Below are 25633 nucleotides of genomic sequence, written 5' to 3'. Positions count from 1 at the left end.
GAAGCTCAACAACTTTTGTGTCCCTAGCACTACTCTTCGTTTTTACCTCCTCCGTAGTACCTCTATGGTCCCATCGTTGCTATAGCGACAGCAGGGCAACCGGAACCGTTGGCGCCTGCGCAGTACGGCGCGGGAGAAACCCAAGAGCTGGCAGGTAGATAAATCCTGCGTCGGAAATACGCATGCGCAAAGAAACGAACTCTCCTACCGCGTCCGCGATAGCTTTTTTTTTTTTTTAAGGGTCGCGCGTGCGCAGAACTGCCGTTGCGGGCGCTCCCTCGGGAGGCGAGGCAAGTGAAGTCCCTATGCGCATGCGTCGAGCTTTCGCTGTCATAAAACGGCGCCCGGGCGACGCACTTTGCGCATGCGTAGTTTCGGCAGTCGGGTTATTTAAAAACCTATTGCGCCTGCGCAGCGCGCCGTTCGTGTTCTTCGAAGCTTCGCCGGGCGCCATGGACGACGAGGAGGAGACGTACCGCTTGTGGAAGATCCGGAAAACCATCATGCAGGTCTGGGCGGGCGGGCAGGGAGAACGGGAGAAGGGAGCAGGGATCGGATTTTGGGAGCTGGCAGCTCCTTGGGGTTTTTCCCTCCCACCTCCCCCTACTCTACAGCCTCCCCTAGGAACACTCTCTTCTCCTCGTCCCTCTTTCCTCTTGTGCTGTGTCTTCCCTGCCCTCTCCATGCTCTGTCTGTTTTGGGCTTCCTGGAGGAATCAGCCTGTGAGAATGAGATGCTGGGTTCTTCCTTTGACCCGGCTGGCTCTCAAGATGCCCTCGGAATAAATGGACCTCTCTCTCCCCCTTTCGTTCTTCCTTACTTCCAAATCGCTCCAGCTGTGTCACGATCGAGGTTACCTGGTCACCCAGGATGAGTTGGACCAGACCCTGGAGGAGTTCAAAGCCCAGTTTGGCGACAAGCCCAGCGAAGGGCGACCCCGGCGGACAGACCTCACCGTGTTGGTGGCCCACAACGACGACCCCACCGATCAGATGTTTGTCTTCTTCCCAGGTGAGGCGGCGGCATTAAGCAAAAGGTTTGACCCCCTTTCGCCTGCTGGTTTGATTGTGTCGTCTTATTCTTCTTAGGCTTGGCTGGCTTTCTTTCTCTTTAATGTAGTAATACAGCAAGCCCTTCTAATCAGGATTCAGGCCTCATCATGGAACTAAAACGGCCTTGGTTGCGCTGGTCGATGATCTCTGGTGGGCTAGGGACAAGGGTGAAAGCTGTTTCCTGGTCCTGCTGGATTTCTCAGTGGCCTTTGATACCATCAACCATGACATCCTTCTGGACCGTCTAGGGGAGCTGGGGGCACCGTTATACACTGGTTCCACTCCTTCCTCCTGGGCCATGACCAGAAAGTGTCGGGTCAGCCGGGGGCAAGAATGATCGCCAGGCATAATGCAGGCACAAATCCAGCCCGTCTCTCCCATCAGCGCTCAGCGCTCAGCTCTAGGGAGTTCTGACATCCCTTTCCCGATGATTTATTACGACCCATGTCTTAGAGACACTGAGTACATTTCCAGAGTCCAGCAGAGATAAAACGCATATGGAGCTAGGCTGACGTGTACTAAAAGCTACTTTATTAAGTGTAGGGCAGAACAAAAGGAAAACATGTCTCCTCTCGCTGAGAGAAGTCCGAAGGAGGCGGGGGGGGGGGGGGAACAGAAACAGAATATAGCAAACATGCGCTCCCGTGATTTCAACAATCTTTGCCGGAATGCTTAACACAGGCATGTGACGTGCACAGTGAGAGGAATAGAGCCCTAAGAGAAAGTGGTGCTGGGGGATGAGTGTTCAGACCCCTGGGCTCTCACTTGTGGGGTACCTCAGGGCTCCCCCCCTCTCCCCCAGGCTTTTCAACATCTATATGAAGCCGCTGAGAGAGATCATCAGGGGGTTTGGGCTGGGTGTTCATCAGTATGTGGGTGATACCCAGCTCTACCTCTCTTTTAAATCAGAACCAGTGAAGGTCCTGTGTGAGGGTCTGGAGGCGGTTGGAGGATGGATGGCGGCTAACAGATTGAGGTTGAATCCTGACAAGACAGAAGTACTGTTATATATCCCATTCCTCTTAACGGAACTTAGGATAGCAAAACAATACGATTAAAAATAGTGCCTGGCTTCACAATGCATGGTTTAAAGGTGGCTGTGTGTAATGGCATGGCAACATTGCTTCTCACTGTTAGGAATCATGTTATGCTTGTCAGTTTGCATTTCTTAGTGCAGACAGTATTGATCTGATGTGTAGAGATCTTTCCTATTCCAAATAATTCGGGAGGGTTCTGGAAGCTTCTCTGTGTGCAAGAAGCAAGCAGAAGGTTCATGATGTTTGGGTTATCCTACAGAGAAGCTGAGTACCGCTGGCTTAAACTGGTCCTGTTACCTCTTTCTGTCAAGGTCATGCTGACTATAAAAGTAGGGCCAGAAGGAACCTGGGTTTCACAGCTGTTTTATTACAGAGAAATTTCAGGAACAGACTGGAAAGAGAAGTTGCTGAATTGGAAATCATTACCAAGCTTAAAACCATGGAAGCACCTGGGAATAGAGACATTGGATTCTTATCTCATTATGCATGATCAAGCTTTCTTTAGCACCTCAGCCCAGGACTAATTGCAGCCATCAGCAGCCATTAACAGCCATCTACAGGTTTACCACTCCCATCAGCCCATCACCCATTCCCACCCACCCCCACCACCCTCTGTATATATATAGGGTCTGACACTTCTGTTTCTAGTGTATCTGAAGAAGTGTGCATGCACACGAAAGCTCATACCAAAATATAAACTTAGTTGGTCTTTAAGGTGCTACTGAAGGAATTTTTTCATTTTGCTTCGACTCAGACCAACACAGCTACCTACCTGTAACTGGGTTTCACACTTTCTCTTTTCTGTCTGGTGTGGTGTTCTGCATATAGTGTTAAGGTTTAGACTTGTTATAAGTTATTGAAAGTTTAAGTTAAGTCTGCTGCAACTGGATTTCTAATGGACAGTTCCAATCCTGAATGTATTGGATTTGTGACCATGATGCTTATTTGCCTTCAGTAGCAGTAAAGCTCCGCTGGATGAAATACAATTGCCTCTGGTCTATTTTTGGGGAATCCTGAAATGTGTTTAAGTTGTTACTCAGCTAACTTATACATTGGAATCTACTCAGGATCGATATTAAGTAGAATTTACCTGACATCCCCACCCCCCACCCCCAGCAAGAAACGTTTTCCTGTATCATTAAAGGATGAGCTTTTGCTGAAAAGGGGACTCGTTCTTCTCAGTTGTGGGGGGAGAAGCTCACCCCAAAATGTCCCTTCGCCATAACACCGAGGTTTGGGAGCTTGTCTTATTAAGAAATGAGAGTCTCGCCTAGCAACGCGTGTTGGCCCTAGAGAGGTGGTGGTGGGGACAAAATTATTTCCTTACGCCAACCGTCCCGTTTTGTTCCCTTTCAGAGGAGCCAAAGGTTGGGATTAAGACCATCAAGATGTACTGCCAGCGGATGCAGGAGGAGAACATCACCCGGGCCCTCATTGTGGTGCAACAGGGCATGACTCCCTCAGCTAAACAGGTAGCCAAGTCCGGCTGGGCGGTGTCCAACCTAGAGGGCACAGTTGGCGCTAGTTTGGGCACGAGGCGTTCAGTGGGCAGTGAACCTTCGCAGGCAAAGAAATGCCTTGGTGTAGGTTACTCCTCCTATATGGGTGTTGATGTGATTTAGTTCAGGGATTGCTAACCTGCAACTAATTCAGAATGCGGCAGCCAGACTGGGAGCGGCCGCCGAGACCACATAACACCGGTCTTAAAAGACCTACATCGGCTCCCAGGACATTTCCGAGCACAATTCAAAACGTTGGTGCTAACCTTCAAAGCCCTAAACAGCCTCAGCCCAGCATCCCTGAAGGGGCGTCTCCATCCCCATCGTCCATCCCGGACACCGAGGTCTAGCTCCGAGGGCGTTCTGGCGGTTCCCTCCCTGCAAGAAGTGAGGTTACAGGGAACTGGGCAGAGGGCCTTCTCGGTGGTGGCACCCGCCCTGTAGAACGCCCTCCAGAGGTTGAGGAAATAAACAACTATCTGACATTTAGAAGACATCTGAAGGCAGCCCTGTTTAGTGATGTTTTTAATGACTGATGTTTTATTGTGTTTTTAATCATTAGTTGGAAGCCCGCCCAGAGTGTCTGGGGAAACCCAGCCAGATGGGCAGGGTATAAATATTATTATTATTATTATTATTATTATTATTACTAACCTAGTGCCTGAGGCTGCTACGTTGGTGCCTGTTCCCCAGCCTAGAGAGAGAGAGAGCTTGCTTCCCCCCCCCCCCGTTCTCTCCACTAGTGTCTTGGGTCCTCTTTCTGATTTCTCCTGCTTAGCTGTCAGGGACTGCACTGAGGAGGGCTGCCGTGAGGATGAATGGTGGGAGCTTCCCCCTTCTTCTGATCCATTTCCCGAATCTTCCCAGGAGCAGAGGGACATAATTCAGAAGGCAGAAGCTGGGAAATACTGGATGGGGAACAGCTAGCAAAAGAAACACTAGCAGAGAGAGAGAGAGAGTGAGAGAGTTAACAGATTCGCTATCTCTGGAAAGCATTCCTCCATTCTCCCCAAGGTCAAGAAGGGCTGAGAAAGTAGCAGAACAGAAAACACAGAGGTTACAAGCTCAGGTTAGGGACATAAGGGGGCGGAATTCCTAATTGCGAGCACCGCCATTCCTAGGAAATGGGTTCTTTGTTCTCTCGCTGTGATCATTAAAGTTTCTAACTTGTAAGAAGGCTCCTTTTCTTTTGCTTTGCTTATCTACTACCAAGGGAGAGATGAAGCCAATTCCCTGAAGCCTGACATGAGCTCATGCCTATTTCCCTCCCGCTCTTTTTTTTTCAGTCTCTTGTAGACATGGCTCCCAAGTACATCCTCGAGCAGTTCCTTCAGCAAGAACTGCTGATCAACATCACTGAACACGAGGTGAGGCGTTCTCCTAGGACTTGCCGATCAGAAGGTCGGCGGTTCGAATCCCCACGACGGGGTGAGCTCCCGTTGCTCGGTCCCTGCTCCTGCCAGCCTAGCAGTTCGAAAGCACGAAGTGCAAGTAGATAAATAGGTACCGCTCTGGCAGGAAGGTAAACGGCGTTTCCGTGCGCTGCTCTGGCTTAGTCATGCTGGCTGCATGACCCGGAAGCTGTACTCGGCCAGTAAAGTGAGATAAACGCCGCAATCCCAGAGTCATCCGCGACTGGACCTAACGGTCAGTTGTCCCTTTACCTTTACTTAAATGCTGCTTAGGCAACAGAAAGCTTCCAAGATGAGAACGAAACCAAACCGATGCTCTGGCTGCATATGGGTTGTTCTACAACAGTGGTTCTCAAAGTTGGGATTTGGGTGGGGGGAGGTGCTAAGAGGCAATGAGGCCTCTTAGGCTTCACACTTTGGAAAGAATCTTGGAGTTGGAAGGGATCCGAGGGTCATCTAGTCCAACCCCCTGCAATGCAGGAATCTCAGCAGATGGCCATCCAACCTCTGCTTAAAAACCTCCAAGGAAGGAGAGTCCAGCACCTTCCATCCCACAGTCGAACAGCTCTGACTGTCAGGAAGTTCTTCCTGATGTAGAGTCCGAATCTCCTTTCTTGTAACTTGAAGCCATGGGTTCGAGTCCTACACCACCAGAGCAGGAGAAAACAAGCTGGGTCCCTCTTCCATGTGACACAGCCCTTGAGATATTGGAAGGTGGCTGTCAGATCTCCTCTTAGTTTCCTCTTTTCCAGGCTAAAGGTCCACCCATTTTGTTGAATTAATCACACAAAAATGGTTCTGGTTGGATTTGGAATAAGAGTGCAATTAATTGTTACTGTTTTGAATTCCACTGTGTTATCTTCCTTACTGGGTTGTGCAAACAGTTATCCTGACATGTGTGATTTAGCAGAGTAACTTAGAAATGTCACCCCACCAGAAAGCAAAATGTATGCATGCCAGATAAGTCCACTGTGGAACATTTGTTTCCCCGTAGGACACAAAAATGGACCTCCATTCTTACCCCAGTTCTTTTTCTGCCTAATGGATTGAAAGATTACTGTGCACCAAAAGTGACTAGCTGTGTCCTCATCCTGTTCTTTGCCTGTATCCTGACCTACCTTTCTTTCTTTTTGCTTCTGCAGTTGGTTCCCGAACATGTTGTTATGACTAAAGAGGAGGTGACCGAGTTACTGGCCCGATAGTATCCTTTTCGTTCTACTGCCCTATCCCCATAGGTCTCAAAAGTCATGTTACGTAAACACAAAATACCGTATATACTGGCGTATTAGACGGCTTTTGAACCCAGGAAATTTTTTTTCAAAAGTTGGGGGCCCGTCTTATACGCCGGGTCCAAGAATCTGCAGTCACCGCATACGGTGGGGGGAGCTCAAAAACGGCCGCATCCCCACTGTATGCAGTGACCATATGAACGCAAAGAAGCGCGCTCGGGAGGGGGCTGCTCCCCGCCAGGGAGAATGGCTCCCTCATGGCTTTGTGACCTGGATCAGCGCAGAGATACAGTTTTGTGTATTTCATTGGTGTCAAGCTGCTGCCTCTTCTCTTTTTGTCAGCGCAAAGCAAAGGGATCTCTCCGTCTCTCTCTCTCTCCGCTCTCTCTTTCACTGCTGCTCAGCGTCTTTCGCTGGCTGTGTGAGCCTCCGATGTCTCTGCCCCTCTATCGCTATCCTCTCTATGGTTTCTTCCCCCCCCCCTTTTGCTCGATGTCTCTGCCTCCCTCTCCCTCTCCCTCTCCCTGGCTTCTATTCCCCTTTTGCTCACTGAGCCAGCCTCGTTGTCTCTCTCTTTCACTGCTGCTCAGCGTCTTTCGCTGGCTGTGTGAGCCTCCGATGTCTCTGCCCCTCTATCGCTATCCTCTCTATGGTTTCTTTCCCCCCCTTTTGCTCGATGTCTCTGCCTCCCTCTCCCTCTCCCTCCTTTTGATCGATGTCTCTGCTTCTCTATCTCTCCTCTCTCTGGCTTCTTTCCCCCTCTCAATAACTAAGCAAGCAAACAAACAAACAAACCTCCATTTCCCCGGCTGCAGACTTGAGTGCTGGAGAAGACAGCCTCCCCTCCCCTCCCCGCCAAAAAAGGGCTGGAGTACATCCCAAATTCTATATTTTAACTTGAAAAGTAAGGGGTCGCCTTATACGCCCAGTCGCCTTATACGCCAGCATATACGGTACATAAGATAATTAACACTGACACTAACCACCACCACGCAGCTTCTGTCTTCATTTCTCCATCCCCTTTTGCCTCCGGCATGCGGCCCTTGGAAGGGAGCGTCGCCCTCGGACCAAAAGGGGTCGCCCCCCCCCCCCGTTGTCTGACGGTAGTTGTCATGAGCCAGGACTTGAATGAGTGCAGCCTCTCCCCGAATTGAACCCGGCTTGTTACTCTTGCCTTTTTTCTTCCCGGGCAGGTGAAACGGATGAATTGTGTTCCCTTAACTGCTTTCCCCCAGTAAGCTCCGAGAGAACCAGCTCCCCAGGATACAGGCCGGGGACCCGGTGGCTCGCTACTTTGGAATCAAGCGAGGCCAGGTAAGGTCTTGTGGACAGGCCACCGTTGGGCCACACGTGAATCGAAGGGGACAGGACCAATTCATGGGCTCTCCGTTGCTCTACAGGAGGGGTGGCCAACTCCCAATCTACTCTGCCATCTACTCATAGAGTTAAAAACTGGCAGTGATCAACTCCCTTTCTGGGGGTCCAGGTCAAAGTTGTTGAGCTTTTTTTACCTGTTGGACATGCCTGCTCTACAGTCATGGGAAAGAGAACATTGCAATTTGTTCTGAGTAAATTTAAAGGGGGTGGGGGCTGTTGGCCTTAGTCTCATGTTTTTTTAACTACTGAAATTAGCTTCCATCACCCCTGCCAACAGATTCCAATAAATGCGACTGGGCGTATAAGACGACTCCCTACTTTTCCAGTCAAAATGTAGAGTTTATCCCAAACTTCCAACACACACCAAATAAAAATTTTCTGTATCTCTTCCTCTCCCCGCTTTTTAAATACCAGTAAATGAAGCCAAAAGAGAGACATCAGTGCTTAAATGCACAGATGTTTAAATGCACTTACTTGCAGGCATGCTAAGAACTACAGGTAGCATTTTGAACTACCGTAGATTTCATTCGGAGGGAGGGGAGGAGAGGTGGAGAGAGGGAGAAGGGGAGGGAGCGCAGCCCAGAGCCGGCTCCCCTCGCACTCTATTGTTCCAGGCACGGAGGCGAGTGGGGGGGGGGAGAGAGAGAGAGAGAGAAAGAAGCTGCTATCTTTCCGTGTTTTTCTTTCCCCTCTTCCTGCAGGGAAATAAAGCGGCAGTTGCTTACACGCGCGTAAACGGGTGCCGCTTTCTTTCCCAGGAGGGAGGAGGGAGGAAAGCTCCGCGAAAGAAAGAGGTGCCTGCTTGCATACGAGTAAGCTGCTGCTGCTTTCCCTGCAGAGAAGAGGAAGGAAAGCCCGGTGCCACATCCCCTCTCGCTTACACGGTCGCTGCATATGGTGGGGATGCGGCTGCGGCCGTTTTTGAGCTCCCCCCACCGTATGCGGCGCCCGCAGAATCTTATTCCCGGCGGATAATACGGCCCCCCAACTTTTGAAAAGATTTTCCTGGGTTCAAAAGTCGTCTTATACGCCAGGATATACGGTATATCATGTGAAAAATCGGGATGCGGGTGGCGCTGTGGGTTAAACCACAGAGCCTAGGGCTTGCTGATCAGAAGGTTAGCGGTTCGAATCCCTGTGACGGGGTGAGCTCCCGTTGCTCGGTCCCTGCTCCTGCCCACCCAGCAGTTTGAAAGCACGTCAAAGTGCAAGTAGATAAATAGATACCGCTCCGGCAGGAAGGTAAACGGCATTTCCACGCGCTGCTCTGGTTTGCCAGAAGCGGCTTTGTCATGCTGGCCACATGACCTGGAAGCTGTATGCCGGCTCCCTCGGCCAGTAAAGCGAGATGAGCGCCGCAACCCCAGAGTCATCTGCGACTGGACCTAATGGTCAGGGGTCCCTTTACCTTTATTGTGTGGAAAGGGCTACTGGCTCTCTGCCTGCCTTCTCCCAAATCAGTACCTGATTTTGAAACCACAGTAGCTTTGAGAACTGTCTTCTTGCAGGTGGTGAAGATCATTCGTCCCAGCGAGACGGCCGGCCGGTATATCACCTACAGGCTGGTGCAGTAGCCGACAAAACTACTTTGCAAGGTACTCTTACCTCCTTACCTTAAGAGGAAATGTGGGCAGCCTCCTTTTAGAGAGATCTGCTTTGCTGAGAAATGCTTCTTTGACAGATTTTGAACAGTATATACCTAACAAGATACCAACACTTCTCCTGTCGCCCCCTGGGTTCCGTCAATTTTCCGTACACCATGCAGCGCGGAGACTGCAAACCTGCTTTCCTAATAACCACAAGGATTGGAATTTGGGGCGTACGTGTTTGTGTCTCTTCTGGAGGGAAAGCCCAGGGAGTCTTCTTGGGCATAGGATTGCTGCTTCGAACCGCCCAAGCTTCTAGATCTCATGATCTGAATTGGAACTGCTTGCTAACGTCACAACAGGCACCCTACTGATAATTCCACCCCCCAACTGAACAGGGGCCAGGTATATTTTGCTTACACTGATGGCATGGCCTGGAAGCCGTTTTTGGCTGTGTGCCTTGGATCCTTCATCTCTCTTAGCTCTGCGTGTTCACCTCTAATTGAAGAAACGAAAGATGCTCTTTTTCCAAGCCTGGATGGAGGACCCTGTGTAGAGGCCTCTCTGCCTTTAGAGTGTGCTTGCAAGAAACCGTTTGCGAGAGAAAGGGTTTTCTGGACTCCTGAGAACGTTCCTCTTCCTTTCTCTGTTTTGCTGATCACTGCTGGGGAAAATCCGCCTCTCTCGAAAGGAGCCTCGACGGTCTTGTCTTAATAAGGTTATCATTTCAATAAAGCGTTAGAACTAATAATGATGATTTTTGTTAGGACTATTGTTGAGCGCTTGGAAAGTGCCTAAGATTTTGTAGGGGAAAACTGAAAAGGGAAACCATGGAGGGAAAGATGCCCCCAGTTGTGTAATAATAATAATAATTTATACTACGCCCATCTGGCTGGTTTTCCCCAGCCACCCTGGGCAGCTTCCAACAGGAAATTAAAAACACAGCAAAAGATCAAACATTAACAACTTTCCTAAACAGGGCTGCCTTCAGATGTCTTCTAAAAGCCAGATTGTTTATCTCCTTGACATCTGATGAGAGGGCGTTCCACAGGGCGGGCGCCACCACCGAGAAGGCCCTCTGCCTGGTTCCCTCTAACCTCACTTCTCGCAGGGAGGGAACTGCCAGAAGGCCCTTGGAGCTGGACCTCAGCGTCCGGGATGGACGATGGGGGTGGAGACGCTCCTTCAGGTATACTGGGCCGAGGCCGTTTAGGACTTTCAAGGTCAGCACCAACACAACAGAGGGCAACCAAAATGGTCAAAGGCCTGGAAACGATGCCTTATGAGGAACGGCTTAGGGAGCTGGGTATGTTTAGCCTGGAGAAGAGAAGGTTAAGGGGTGATATGATAACCATGTTCAAATATATAAAAGGATGTCATATAGAGGAGGGAGAAAGGTTGTTTTCTGCTGCTCCAGAGAAGCGGACACGGAGCAACGGATTCAAACTACAAGAAAGAAAATTCCACCTAAACATTAGGAAGAACTTCCTGACAGTAAGAGCTGTTCGGCAGTGGAATTTGCTGCCAAGGAGTGTGGTGGAGTCTCCTTCTTTGGAGGTCTTTAAGCAGAGGCTTGACAGCCATCTGTCAGGAATGCTTTGATGGTGTTTCCTGCTTGGCAGGGGGTTGGACTGGATGGCCCTTGTGGTCTCTTCCAACTCTATGATTCTATGATTCTATGATTCTATGACTTTGAATTGAACAACACTTTGTTATTAACCAGCGAGGTATTACAGGTATTTTGGAGATGCTATTTCCAGGGTGGTGGTTAATTGTTGCAGGAGGGTGGGAAGGAAATTGACGCAACTCCAATGGATGGTGTACGCTTGCTTTATTTCCATACCTAACGAAAGCATCAGTCCAGGATTGCGAGTGCAGCAGTTTAAAAAGCAAACCAGCCAGCTGCCAAACAGGCTAGCTCTCAAACACGGGGAGGGGTATGTTATATACAAATAATTAAAAAGGCCGAGGTTATTAAGACCTGAACCTCCACACACGTTCCCCTCATCCACCCTTGACATACGACACAAAACTCTCACATACGGTACCGTTCCTGAGATTGTCATTTTTGCCCCTGTTCCTGTTACACAAGGATAAATGATTAGATCTGCCTTTGTATTTGCTGGAAAGCGTCGTCCTGTTGAATCACGACGGAGACTCGGAAGAGGCTCCTTGGTTCTCCGAAAGCCCTTGCCACTAGGCAGCGCCGTCGTGCTCAGCTTCTGCCAGGACGCTGCGAGAACGGGACGCTGGATTAGGTGGGTCTCTGGCCAGATCCAAATCAAGGCTCTCTTTAATGATGCTAAAAGTGGTTTTTGCATAAGATTCGGCAAGTTAGTTGGCCTCACGGAGGGAAAAAAACTTTCTGCCCTGTTGTGTCTTACACTTCCCACAGGACTGTTGGCATTACTGGGAAGTGGAGCAGGGGGGCCCTGATACCCACACATTTTGCCCTGGGTCCCTGATCTGCCCCTTTTTTAAAGCAATATAATAATAATTATTTATATGCCGCCATCTGACTGGGTTGCCCCAGCCACTTGGCGGCTCCCGACAAAATGCTAAAAATACATGTACAGTGGTACCTCGACTTACGAATGACTCAACAACCGAATTTTTCGACTCACGAATGGGTCAAATGGGCGCACACTTACAAATTTCTCGACATCTGAACGGAAACCGCGGCGGTTTTAGATAGGGTTTTTTTGACTTACGAATTTTTAGATGGGGTTGCTTCGACTTATGAATTTTTCCGTTTCCAATGCATTCCTATGGGAAATTGCGTTTCCAATGGCGCTTTTCGACTTACGAATTTTTCGACCTACGAAGGTGCCTTCGGAACAGATTAAATTTGTAAGTCGAGGCACCACTGTATATATAAAACACTTCCACAGGGTGACTGGGCATATATCCATATATCGCCCAAAGCGGTTTGAAGTCCATATCGTGGTACTCGTTTCGTAATTTTTGACCTGGCAATATATCACGAATCCTGATGTATGTGTATGTAAAAATCACAATTGTGGGGAAAACCATTAAGCTGGCTGGCGCCTCTACATAGCTCCATCTTTATTTCAGACATGATAGATCAGTAGATTGTGGCGTTTAGCAGGTGATATGTTGCGGTGTTGAAAACCAGGTATTGCCCACCCCTAGCGAGAGCCCCAGTCGCTGCCCTCTTACGTTTTGTTCAGAGGTAAATATTCTTCACGTCTCTTAGGTACCTAGGAGCAGAGAAACTGGAACCCGCCTTATGCCGAGACCTGACACTCCCTGGCAACAAGGTTTCAGATTAGGGTACCTCCATTTTCTATTTGGAAATGCCATTGGGAATTGGAACCTGGGACTTTTTGCATGTAAGGCTGTAATTACACCCCCCACCACCACCCAAAAAAGTAACATTACAATTGGTCCTGAGTAGATTCAAAGCTGTATTATAACTGAGTCTGACCACTGTTCCGTCTGGCTCAATATTGGCCACACCAGCTAGCGACGACTCTCCAGGGTTTCGGAGAAAGGGGGGGAGTCTCTCCCAGCCCAAACTGGGAGATGCCGGAGATTGAAGCCATGTGAACGCCTAACGGATGCTCTAAAGCACAGAGCCAAAGCCGTTTCCCTAGCAACGCCTCTATTGCTAGAGATGGGAAGACGAAAGGATGCAGGTTACGCTAGCTTGAAAGGTTGAGCTCGGATCCACGCGTCCCAACAAACCCATCTCTGAGGGAATAAGCCCCATAAAAGTAAGCTTATCAGACTTTTGCTTAATTCTTTTTCTACCTTAATGAGCTAGGCGTATTTTTTTGGAGCAGGGTGCGAAAAGCAAAGTGCGCCCTTCGCCAGCACACTGCAATCCGGCGGTTGTCTGATCAGTAGCAAGTCCGCGACGGCGCTTGCTTCCCAGAAAGTGTGGGTCGCAACCTTTCGAGTACCTCGTAATCCAGCAAGCCTCCCTCACGGTCAATTTGTACCCTGACTTTTTAAAATAACAATGGCATAGCTGAAGGGGCCGGCATTTTTTTTTTTTAAAGAACCCAACCCTATCCATAGCAAAATAAAACAAAAAATGAGTTCTGCTTTGCTAAAGTGAAATGTCTACTTGAAATCAGTACTTTTAAAGGGGCAATTTTTCTGGGTAGTTTCTGGGAGATAACCGAGAACCTCTGCTAACAAGGACAGGATGGTGCAAATATAATAATTGCGACGGCGTTGTGTCTGGGACTGTTCTTATTAACACGCCGCTCATGCAAAAAACATTGGGAGTCTGCTAAACCACACAACCCTGCTCTTTGCGTTGAAAAGGCGGGTTGGAAAGGACACCAAGACTTCTCTTCGTTGACAGCGCCAGCGACAGTGCATACGGACTGTTCTTTCATTCCCGTTTCCGAGGCTGGGGAAACTCCGGCCCGGGTCGTTACCCTAACACCTTGTAGCCGAAAGGCGGCTGCGGAAACGCCACGTTGTTGGACTGGTTCGTGTTGCAAGCCTCCGGTGGCCTTCCCACCTGCCCTTCTGCGCTCTCCCCGTCACCCTCTCTCCCGAAAACCACATCCTCGTCCACATCGCAGCGGCCTTCCTCCTGGTTCAGGCAGCGCTGCAGCGGCGAGACGTCCTCCGAGTCCGACTGACCGGCGCTGTACGTGCGGCTCAGCGTCCCTTCCTCGCTGGCTTCGTCCGCAGACGGGGTCCCTTCGTCTCCGCTGGTCTCGCTGCCTCGCCGCGGGGCCCCTTTGATGCCTGCCTCTGCACAGTCTTCTGGATCGGAGTCGGAATCGATGAAACGGGTGCTGTCTTCTGCGTTGGGATGAAATGCAACCCATTACTGCCTTCCTTTGCCTACTCCCTCGTCCTTCTGCCAAGGAGATCCCTGTGGGCTCCATGGCGCACCCAATTTTATCCTCACAATAACCCTGCTAGGGGGGCCGGCTATAGAAATAATTTATTATTTATACCCTGTTCATCTGGCTAGGTTCCCCCAGCCACTCTGGGAGGCTTTCAACAAAAGATTAAAAACACAATAAAACATCAGTCATTAAAAACTTCCCCAATCAGGGCTGCCTTCAGATGTCTTCTAAAAGTCAGATAGTTGTTTATCTCCTTGACATCTGGGAGGGCGTTCCACAGGGCGGGTGCCACCACTGAGAAGGCCCTCTGCCTGATTCCCTGTAACCTCATTTCTCGCAGGGGAGGGAACCGCAAGAAGGCCCTCAGGAGGAATGATGGGGGGTGGAGACACTCCTTCTACTGGGCCATTTAGGGCTTTCAAGGTCAGCACCAACACTTTTAATTGTGCTCAGAAACGTCCTGGGAGCCAATGTAGATCTCTCAGGACCGGTGTTATATGGTCTCAGCGGCCGCTCCCAGTCACCAGTCTAGCTGCCACATTCTGGATTAGTTGCAGTTTCCGGGTCACCTTCAAAGGTAGCTCCACGTAGAGTGCATGGCAGTAGTCCAAGCGGGAGATAACCAGAGCATGCACCACTCTGGCGAGACAGTCTGCGGGCAGGGAGGGTCTCATCCTGTGTTCCAGATGGAGCTGGGAGACAGTTCCCTGCACACAGAATTGACCTGCACCTCCATGGACAGCTGTGAGTCCAAAATGACTCCCAGGCTGCGCACCTGGTCCTTCAGGGGCACAGTTACCCCATTCAGGACCAGGGAGTCCTCCACACCTGCCCGCCTCCTGTCCCCCACAAACAGTACTTCTGTCTTCTCAGGATTCAACTTCAATCTGTTAGCCGCCATCCATCCTCCAACCGCCTCCAGACCCTCACACAGGACCTTCACTGCCTTCACTGGTTCTGATTTGAAAGAGAGGTAGAGCTGGGTATCATCCGCATACTGATGAACACCCAGCCCAAACCCCCTGATGATCTCTCCCAGCGGCTGCATGTAGATGTTAAAATGCATGGGGGAGAGGACAGAGCCCTGAGGCACCCCACAAGTGAGAGCCCAGGGGTCTGAACACTCATCCCCCACCACCACTTTCTGGACATGCAGCCCATTACTGCCTTCCTTTTCCCACTCCCTTGTCCTTCTGCCGAGGAGATCTGTATTCGTTCTGTGGCTCATCCTCCCCATTTTATCCTCACAGTAACCCTGCAAGGCGGGCTGGCTGAGAGAGACAGGCTGCGAATGTGCTCCTGCATTGACAGTATGGGACCACTGTGGTTTCAAATAATAAATAATAATATAATAATAAAATTTTATTTATACCCCGCCCTTCCCAATTTGAAAGCCGGGCTCAGGACAGCTAACAGCAAATATGAAACATTAATTAAAAGCGACTTTAAAACAGCATAAAAATACAACATAAATGTAGCGTCCATGTCAATAAAATTCAAAAAAATCAGGGTCATTTTTTGGGGCGGAAACCCAGTTCCGTAAACATCAAGTGATCGCCAGGGCTAACTGGCCAGGTTTGGTTCAGCTAGGGCCAGCAAGCAGACTGGGGAAGAGTTTAAATGTGGGGTCCCAAAAGGGTTTATTCATAGAAAAAGGAAAGGGAAAAGGGAATGGAGGATCAGGCTAATTCAAATTGAAGGCCAGGCGGAATAGCTCTGTCTTACAGGTCCTGCGGAAGTCCTGCAGGGCCCTAGTCTCATGGGACAGAGCATTCCACCAGGTTGGTGCCACCACTGAAAAGGCCCTGGCCCTGGTGGAGGATAGTCGGGCTTCCTTAGGGCCCGGGACCCTTAGGCTGTTATTATTTGCGGATCTTAAGGTCCTCTGCGGGACATACCAGCTGTTCACATTGTGTTTTAATTGCCGTGACTCGCCTGGGACCTTAAGGTGAAGCTGGGAGGGTGTCATAAATTGTAGGAAGAAAAATATAGTATCACCCGGCGTCCAACCTTTGGACAGGTGGTTCCGCCTCACCTCTGTACAGGTCCTCGTGAAAAGCCGCGTCTGCCTGCTCAGCGGAGGCCGCGAGGTATAGGTCTGTGTCGTCCGACGGCGCGCATGCATCTTCCTGCACATAGAATGCAAGACATTGCTGAGATCTTTTATCTATGTTTTAAAATGATAACTTTTATTTGATTAAAGAATTAAACGTACAACAATATCAATATCAATCGCAAACCCATTATAAAGAGATTGTTCTGAATCTCAAAACTTCCCCCCCACCCCCTCCAAGGGTCCTAAGATCAACATTTCCAACTGCATATCAATCTGCAGGTAAAAGGGGAATGTAAACTCTGCTAAGTAAAGGAACTTGCCTGCGCAAGTTAGGAAGGATATTAATAAACAATATATTCTCTCTTCTGTAGTCATACGAATCAAAGATCAACATACCCATCACTAAACAAATAACACTTTGGTCTCCCTTCCCTGGGGGGGTTGTCTGTATGAGTCTGTGTTTTATTCTGAATCCATGTTATGGGTCGTTGGACCGCAATAAAGATTATTACTATTATATATCCTCTCCTACGCAGGGACGCAGGTGGTGCTGTGGGTTAAACCACAGAGCCTAGGGCTTGCTGATCAGAAGGTCGGCGGTTCGAATCCCTGCGACGGAGTGAGCTTCCGTTGCTCGGTTCCTGCTCCTGCCAACCTAGCAGTTCAAAAGCACACCAGTGTAAGTAGATAAATAGGTACCGCTCTGGCGGGAAGGTAAACAGCATTTCCATGCGCTGCTCTGGTTCGCCAGAAGCGGCTTTGCCATGATGGCCACATGACCCAGAAGCTGTACGCCGGCTCCCTCAGCCAGTAAAGCGAGATGAACCCCAGAGTCGGTCACGACTGGACCTAATGGTCAGGGGTCCCTTTACCCTTTACCTTTATCCTCTCCTACCACCCTGAACATTCACACAAATCCAGCTGTGCGAACGGCAGCGCCTTCAGAGGCGGAAGTCCCCGCTCAGGAAGCTCCCCCTCTGCAACAGCAACCCTCTCCGAAAGGTTCCCCCCCCTACCTGGTTCTCGGCTGCGTCCCTGTCTTCCTGAACTGCGTCTTCGGGGCTTTCCGGCAAAGCGCCGCCGGTTTCGAAGATGGCAGGGTAGAAGGTTACGAGGGCCTCGACGATGCGGGCTTGATGCGGGTAGTCGACCAGCGAGGAGAGGGAGATGGTGGCCTCGGTGGGCCTTGGGCGCATCAGCGTGGGGCCAAAGACAATGCCCAGGTTGCCAGGGGTCATCTTGTTTTCTTGCTCGACTTCGACGATCCTGGGGGGAGAATCGGGCAGGCGACACAGTTAACAAGGGAACCCTGGTCTGTTCTGCAACACCGAGGGGCCGGGGTCTTCTGATTCTAAATACAGCGGTCCCTTGGTTCGCAAACGCCTTGGTACTCAAACAACTTGGAACCCAAACACTGCAAACCCGGAAATAAGCATTCCGGTTTGCGAACTATTTTCGGAAGCCAAACATGCTCCGTTTTTAGTGTTACGCACCCGATTTGTGTGTTGCACTGAGGTCTGGCTGATTTTGCCATTTATTTTGAGTTTTTGCAGCTCTCTGTGTTTTGTTTTTGTGACTATGTGGAACCCAGTTCAGCTACTGGTTGACTGATTGTGTGACTGGGGGCTGGCTGAAGTCAGTAGGGTCCAATGGTCCCTGCCCTCACCGCGTGGCATCGCAAAACCCCCTTAAGACAACGGGATGGATTTGGGCACGCCGATTGCTTCCGGTGGGTCTACTAAACAACCCACGGGGCTCCATCCAACTCTTCAATTCTATGATTTTAAAGGACTGTGCTTGTGTTCTGCTAGAGCAAGGAACTTGACTCACATTGCTAAGCTTTGCAGCTGTAGCGTTTAATAATAATAATAATAATAATAATATATTATTTATACACTGCCCATCTGGCTGGGTTTCCCCAGCCACTCTGGGCGGCTTCCAACAGAAAAATAAAAAACAATAGTCTATTGAACATTAAAAGCCTCCCTGAACAGGGCTGCCTTCAGATGTCTTCTAAAAGTCTGGTAGTTGTTTTCCTCTTTGACACCGAGAAGGCCCTCTGCCTAGTTCCCTGCAACTTGGCTTCTCGCAACGAGGGAACCGCCAGAAGGCCCTCGGTGCTGGACCTCAGTGTCCGGGCAGAATGATGGAGGTGGAGACGCTCCTTCAGGTATACTGGACCAAGGCCATTTAGGGCTTTAAAGGTCAGCACCAACACTTTGAATTGTGCTCGGAAACGAACTGGGAGCCAATGTAGAACTTTCAAGACCGGTGTTATGTGGTCTCGGCGGCCACTCCCAGTCCCCAGTCTAGCTGCCGCATTCTGGATTAGTTGTAGTTTCCGAGTCACCTTCAAGGGTAGCCCTACGTAGAGTGCATTGCAGTAGTCCAAGCGTGAGATAACTAGAGCATGCACCACTCTGGCCAGACAGTCTGCAGGCAGGGAGGGTCTCAGCCTGCGTACCAGATGGAGCTGATAGACAGCTGCCCTGGACACAGAATTGACCTGTGACTCCATGGACGGCTGTGAGTCCAAAATGACTCCCAGGCTGCGCACCTGGTCCTTCAGGGGCACAGTTACCCCATTCAGAACCAGGGACTTGGATTTATGACTTGGATACGGCTCATTTTATTCATTCTGGCTCCCAAAACACGCCCTGAAATGTCCACCAACGTCCTTGTAGGATTTATGTTGCTTTCGCTTTGGGAGAGCGCGTTTCTCAGGTGGCAGAATTGCGCCCGGTTCCCTAACAGTTGTGAGTGCTGGTCCTTCAACAGGTGACAGAGGTCTGCGTCTCGAGAGCTCGCCAATTTGAACAGCCACGGCTCCTTCTCCCAAAGATCCCTGGGAACAGTAGTTTGCTGTGGGTGCCGAGAGATGTCAGGAGATGTTCCCCTTGCAGAGCTATGTTTCCCAGGGACACAGCCATGACTGGCTAAAAACCTGGAAGTAAGTGTTCCAGTTTTCGAATGTTTTCCGGAAGCCAAACATCGACGCGGCTGCCGGCTATTGTTTCTGGGGCGCCTGCACCAATCAGAAGCTGCGCCTTGGTTCTTGAAAATTTTGGAAGCGATACGGACTTCCAGAACGGATTAAGTTTGGCGCTTTTGTGTTTGCTACTTATTTTGCGTTTTTGTTTTTGAGGCTTTTCCGGTTCATTTGTTTTTGTGACTTTGTGGAACCCATTTCTGCTACTGATGGACTGATTGTGTAGCTGTGGAAATGGATAAAAGCCCCCTATCCAAACAATGACTGTCATCAGTTCAGGGAAGAAAAAAATTTTGACCCCGGAAACAATAGCCGACAGCCGCTATTTTAAATTTTATCATCTACAATACTGGCTTATTTATTTCATAGTACCCTACATTGATTGTTGCTTTCATCTTATGGATCAATGGTCTGGTTAGATAGTAATATTCATGTTCGATTGCTGTTTTAGGGGTTGTTTTTAAAAGCCTGGAATGGATTAATCTGTTTCGCATTGCTTTCTATGGGAAAGCGTGCCTTGGTTTTGGAACGCTTTGGTTTTGGAACAGACTTCCGGAACGGATTAAGTTTGAGAACCAAGGTGCCACTCTACTGGCTGTTGTAGAAGGAAGGGAGTGAAAATCTCACCACCCCCCTTTTATTGGAGGCAGGGTCGCCAGCCGACAGCCCCCCCCCCCACCTCCTCTCCCGCTTACCTCCTCAAATGCAGAAGGATGTACTTTAGGGTAGACAAGTTCTCCGAAGGGAGCTCCCTCAGAAGGTCCCTCAGTTTCGTCACCAGCGCCACGACCACCTTCTCGGTCTCAGGTCCCCTGTCCACCAGCTCGGCGATGCTCTTTCCGGGCCTGCCCTCGGACCCTCCCTGCAGGCTCTCCTTGGCCAACCCCATAAGGCTGTTGTACATGCGGAATGGCATGATGGGTTCCGGGAGCTGAACGGGGCGAGAGGGGGGCTATTGGGTTGTTGTTTTTATTTTTACAGTCACACCTCGGGTTGTGTTAGCTGCGGGTTGCGTATTTTCAACTTAAGAACACGGCGGACCCGGAAGTGTTTACTTCCGGGTTTCGCCGCGCGCATGCGCAGAAGCGCTCTATCAGCGCTTCACACATGCTCAAAAGCGCCGCTCTGGATGCGTACTTTTCGGGGTGGGAACGGCACCCCGGAACGGATCAGGTACGTATCCAGAGGTACCACTGTATTATGTATTTTGCGGTTTTTATATCTTGATTTTATTGTGTGAAGCACTATGAAACCCCCGGGTATAGGGCAGTAAATAAATTTAAACAACAACAACAACAACAACAAAGAAAAACAACAACATCATCATCACCATCATCAACAACAACAAAGAAATGGAAGCGCACCTCCGAGTGTGTGGGACAGAACATGAGACACCCCTTCTGGATCAGGCCCAGTGCCCATCATGGCCCAGCACCCTGTTCTCACTGGGGCCAACCAGGTGTTCCCATGGGTGCCACAAAAACTCTCCCCACTTGCAATCTCCAACAGCTGGTATCTGGCCAGTGGGGGGCAGAATGCAGCCATCAGGCCATGGATAAGACTCTTCCGCCTCCTCCGCCATGAGTTTCCCCAATCCTCTCTTAAAGGTGTCTTTTAAGTCAGTGGCTCTCACTGCCTCCAGTGGGAGGGAGTTCCAAAGTCTAGCGATAGGTGAAGAAGCCCGTTCTTCCGTCCGTCCCGAACCTCCCAACATCGAACCACGGATGGGAAGGTTCAGGCAGGGTCAGACCTATGTTGGCTATCGGGACGTTTCCGAGCACAATTCAAAGTGTTGGGGCTGACCTTGAAAGCCCAAAACAGCCTCAGCCCAGTAGACCTGAAGATGCGTCTCCACCCCCATCGTCCAGCTCGGACACTGAGGTCCATCTCCGAGGGCCTTCTGGCGGTTCCCTCACTGCGAGAAGTGAGGTTACAGGGAACCAGGTAGAGGGCCTTCTCAGTGGTGGCAGCCGCCCTGTGGAACGTCCTCCCATCAGATGTCAATGAAATAAACAACTATCAGACTTTTAGAAGACATCTGAAGGCAGCGCTGTTCAGGGAAGTTTTTAATGTTCGATGTTTCATCCTGCTTTTAATATTCTGTTGAGAGCCGCCCAGAGTGGCTGGGGAAACCCAGCCAGATGGGCGTGGAAGATGGAGCAAGCTTGTTTTATCCTGCTCTGGAGGGTAGGACCCGAACCAACAGGTTCAAGTAAGAGCATGGTGCCTGAAACACCAAGGTCATGGGTTCGATTTCTGTATGGGACAGCTTGCAGGGGGCTGGACCTGATGACCCCCCCCCTCTACAATTCTATGGTTCTATGAAATGAGATTCTGACTAAACATCAGGAAGAACTTTCCCTCTATCAGAGCTGTTCGGCCGCAGGGTGGAAGGCGGTTGATTCTCCTTCCTTGGAGGTTTTCAAAGCAGAGGTTGGGTGGCCATCTGTCCAGGATTCCAACCCTACAATTCTATGATTCTACGACCCGCGGACACCGTGGTCATAAAACCAAGTGTTTCTTCCTTCCCTTCCTGGAGAAGGGAGCCCTCGATATTGCCACCTTCCAGCCCAAAGGTCCCCCCCCAGGTCCCCCCGCCGCCCCAGGGAGCCTCACCTGCCGCAGGTACAGCTTCAGCACGTTGCTGATGTCGTGAGGATAGGCCTGGGACAACTCGACCAGCTCTTTCCCATTCTCAAAGGCCTGGCACAGCTTCTCAACGCGGGTCTTGACGCCGTTGACGCGGTAGATGCCCTAGAGCAGTGGCGGCGAACCTTTTAGAGACCCGAGTGCTCAAACGGCAACCCCAAACCCCACCAGCAGAGCCAATAGGCAGAGATCATAAGTGTTATAATTCAGTAGCATCTGCAGAGTATCGTGTTGGCTACCCCTATATGAAAGGATAATATCAGCTGAAAGAAGGTAGGTGTCAGATCACATAGGTCACCTAGAGAAGGACTTCCGGTCTGTCGCCATTACCGATCGACGAGGGAAACCTCGGTCTCTGAGGACCCTAGCGCCAGAGGGGGGGAGCCACAGAGCGCAGTGGCCCCCCGGATCGGGCTTTCTGGGGGCGTGGAGACTCAGCGGTGCTCCTTCAAGTCTCCCTCGCTGCCCGGTAAGCTCTTTTTTAAAGAGCCCCAAGAGCAGACTGAGGGGAGATGGAGCCTCGAGTCAATTCGCTATCTCTCTGGCGCGAAGCTCCGAGCTGAAGGTACTTGAGCGGCAGACACCTCAAAGATTAGAAGATTTGGACTGAGATGTGAGTAAATTGTTGGAGATTGGACAAGAATTTGGCTAGGGGAGGAGATTTAGAAGAACGGAGGTCGATCTCTCCCTACCGAGTGTGTGAGAGGCAACTACTTTGCCCGCAGCCAAGATTTTTGTTAAGAAGTACTAAATTCCTCTAAAAAATGGGTTGGAATCTTCCTTCTTGCTGCAGGGCAAGAGGAAGAAATTGAGTGTGTAGAAATCCTGTAAAAAATACAATTTGGATCTGAGAAAGACCCTCCTGCAAGCTGGGAATGGAACCCGACAGGCTTAGGCGAGCCGCCATTATGACGTCACAAAGGAAAGGAAACTTTGTATTATTGTGAACTGTTGAACTACATTGTTAAACCTGTTAAAATAACAAGACTGTGAACAACACGAGTAAGTGGACTTGGAAGTGAGAAATTGAGTTAAAAATAAGAGTTGGAACCAGTTCAGATATAATCTGTATGTTGGGAATTTTGGATATAAGAAATAACACCATCTTAGGTCCTGCAACGCATGCCTTTCCCATGAAATTTGAGACTTAAAATGGAAGTAGACAAAACATCAGCTTCCTGTGAAGAATCAGACTGTTTGCAATTTATTTTGGAGCAAATCTATGAAATGATACATGAGTTTCGATCAGGCAAAAGGGAACAATCTGACTCCCCAACACAGTTTGAACTACAAGCTAAGGATGAGGAAGGTGTGGACTATATTAAGCTTAAAAAAGAAGAGCAACAAGAGGAACAGAAGGACTGGAACCTAGTGCAACCAACGAGAGGGGCTGCACAGAACATTTGTATAATACAGTGGGCTCTCGAAGAGGAAAGATCATGGGACATTGCTCAACCTGTGAGAGAGGGAGAACAAGACCCATGGAAGGGCTTGGACAGTTAATGAAGAATCAGCCTGGAAGGGTGCTCCCCCAGTAAGAGAGGGGAAGCACAATCCAGGCATTGGACTGGTTATTGGGGGAGAGAAAATTGTGAATTATGCATATGGGGCAAAAAAAGGGAGGATGGTGGGGGGCATGGTTTAAGGCAGGGGTCAGCAAACTTTTTCAGCAGGGGGCCGGTCCACTGTCCCTCAGACCTTGTGGGGGGCCGGACTATAGTTTGAATTTTTTTTTTAACGAATTCCTATGCCCCACAAATAACCCAGAGATGCATTTTACATAAAAGGACACATTCTACTCATGTAAAAACATGCTGATTCCCAGACCATCCACGGGCCGGATTTAGAAGGCGATTGGGCCGCATCTGGCCCCCGGGCCTTAGTTTGGGAACCCCTGCTTTAAGGAATTGGAGTGGCACCACTGAATGGTGATGGAATGGTGTGGGCTGGCATGGGCCAGAGCTGGTGTGGGATGAAGGGTGTGTTAGTTGGTAAATATTGGATGGAATAAGATGGTCTGGAACTGGAATGTTTTAAGGAGCTTGCTGACACGCCTGGGGAACCAGATTCCAGAGGGAGGGAGGGGTGAATAAGATTAAATGTATGAAGTTTAGCATGATAGATGTAAGATTATTAAATCTAAAGAGATTTTTTGGGGGGGGATTATAGGCCAAGGGGATTAAATATAAAAAGAAGTAAATAATAAGAATGAGAATAGAGAATTGGTTTAAGAGTAATAGATAAAGAGTTGAAATTTAAGTTTAATAGATGAGTTATGATGAAAGTTGCATAAGAGGGATTTGATTTGAACTCGGGAAGGGGGAGATCGGGGAAGTCTGCGGTGTTAAAGAAGTAAGATGTTATTTTCTAGGTTTTTGTTCTTTTTATTTTTTTATTCTTCTTTTTTCTTATCTTTTTGTGTGCGATTTTATTTCTATATTCAATTTTTGTGAAGGATATAGTTTCCTTTTTTCTTCTTCCTTGTTTATGTTTTTTATAAAATCAATAAAAATAATTTGAAGGGGGGGAAAAGAGAAGGAAAAGCACAGGTCCAGGACGTTTTGCCTTTCCAACCCGTTACTCAGCTCTGAATCAGGATAAGCGTCATTCCAGGGGAAACCCACTTGACTTTGCTCTGATCCAGAGGTAAACAGTGGGTTCGCCCCCTGGGGAAAGAGTTGGATCAAGCGGATGAACCGTGAGTCAGATGGAATCATTGCTCGCTCAACCATTTTAGCCAAAACGGTTGGATTTGAAATTGGTCTCTCATGTCCAAAAGTGGAGAGGAGGCTTCTGCAGTAAAGGTCTAACTACTGTCCCCTCTCACAACAGATTCCTTGAAATGTCCTTCTCTCAGAGAAGCACTGACCACAACCAAGATAAAATCTGAATCATTTGTCCTGCAAGAGAAGACTAGAATTCTAAATGTTTGGAGATGGTTGGCTAGAGGTACAGATACTGATTTTGGAGGCTGAACTTGCTTGGGGGCTAGTAGTACTTGGCTGGCTTTATTTCGTGGGTGCACCCACCTTCTGTTTATTATCTTCACAACAGCTAACAACATAAATAGCTATCTGCCTCTTACCTGCTCGGCCTGTCTGTTTTAAATTGTGGCGTGTGTTGGGGGGTGGGGAGCTGGTTTGGACAGTTTCCAAAATCGCCGAGCTGAGAGGAGGCTTCTTCTGTAAAAAGGCGTAACTATTGCCCCTCTCTTGAGAGTCCCATGGACTGCAAGGAGATCAAACCTATCCATTCTGAAGGAAATCAGCCCTGAGCGCTCACTGGAAGGACAGATCATGAAGCTGAGGCTCCAATACTTTGGCCACCTCATGAGAAGAGAAGACTCCCTGGAAAAGACCCCGATGTTGGGAAAGATTGAGGGCACTAGGAGAAGGGGACGGCAGAGGACGAGATGGTTGGACAGTGTTCTCGAAGCCACCAACATGAGTCTGACCAAACTGCGGGAGGTAGAGGAAGACAGGAGTGCTCTGGTCCATGGGGTCTTGAAGAGTCGGACACAACTAAACAACAACAACACTGCCACTCTCGGAACAGATTTCTTGCAAGGTCCTCCTTGCGGAGAAGCACACTGACCGCAACCCAGAAAAAATCTGAATCATTGGGGTTTTTTTATCCACCCTGCTCCCTGTCCACGGAGCTCACCTTGGTCTTCATCGCCCGCCTCTCGATCTCGCAGATGCACTTTTTCACGATGAAGGGCACCCCGTCCGAACTGATGCGGCTCTGCTGGGCAAAGTCCCTCCCGAACAGCTGCAGCTTCCCCTGGAGCTTCTTGTGCCCGCACTGAATGGCCAGCGTCTCCAAGCACTTTTTGTGGCAGGCTAGATAGCACTGGGCAAATAGAAGGGGAAGAAATGGAGGCAGTGAGAGATTTTACCTTCTTGGGCT

At 49.5% G+C, this 25633-nt stretch overlaps 2 protein-coding genes across 7 annotated transcripts in view; one reads left to right on the top strand and one right to left on the bottom strand.

The window, feature by feature from the left end:
* Window positions 1-398: 398 nt before the first annotated feature.
* On the top strand, window positions 399-9943 carry POLR2E (RNA polymerase II, I and III subunit E). Of its 3 annotated transcripts, none has more exons than XM_035120723.2 (8): window positions 399-509; window positions 837-1011; window positions 3446-3561; window positions 4875-4955; window positions 6143-6201; window positions 7465-7543; window positions 9115-9201; window positions 9372-9943. In XM_035120723.2, exons 1-7 carry the CDS (start codon window positions 453-455, stop codon window positions 9178-9180), a joined length of 633 nt encoding a protein of 210 aa, XP_034976614.1. In that variant the 5' UTR covers window positions 399-452; the 3' UTR covers window positions 9181-9201; window positions 9372-9943. The 3 variants fall into 3 exon arrangements, with proteins under 3 accessions (XP_034976614.1, XP_034976613.1, XP_034976611.1); XM_035120722.2 differs by having other exon boundaries at window positions 9288-9943; XM_035120720.2 differs by having other exon boundaries at window positions 9115-9943.
* Window positions 9944-13161: 3218 nt separating this feature from the next.
* ARHGAP45 (Rho GTPase activating protein 45) overlaps window positions 13162-25633 on the bottom strand; it is a 54796-nt gene continuing 42324 nt past the window's right edge. For all 4 annotated transcript variants that reach the window (XM_035119327.2, XM_035119326.2, XM_035119329.2 and 1 more), the window contains 6 exons: window positions 25388-25576; window positions 21692-21829; window positions 19771-20006; window positions 17103-17352; window positions 16066-16159; window positions 13162-13980 (listed from right to left, as the gene is read on the bottom strand). In XM_035119327.2, coding sequence (XP_034975218.2) covers window positions 13601-13980; window positions 16066-16159; window positions 17103-17352; window positions 19771-20006; window positions 21692-21829; window positions 25388-25576 — 1287 coding nt within the window. In that variant the 3' untranslated portion in view covers window positions 13162-13600. The remainder of the gene's footprint in view (window positions 13981-16065; window positions 16160-17102; window positions 17353-19770; window positions 20007-21691; window positions 21830-25387; window positions 25577-25633) is intronic.

The sequence above is a fragment of the Zootoca vivipara genome, chromosome 6, assembly GCF_963506605.1.
Source record: "Zootoca vivipara chromosome 6, rZooViv1.1, whole genome shotgun sequence".
Lineage (NCBI taxonomy): Eukaryota > Metazoa > Chordata > Lepidosauria > Squamata > Lacertidae > Zootoca > Zootoca vivipara.
Note: the sequence above shows the minus strand (reverse complement) of the source record. Positions and strands in the feature narration are given on the sequence as shown.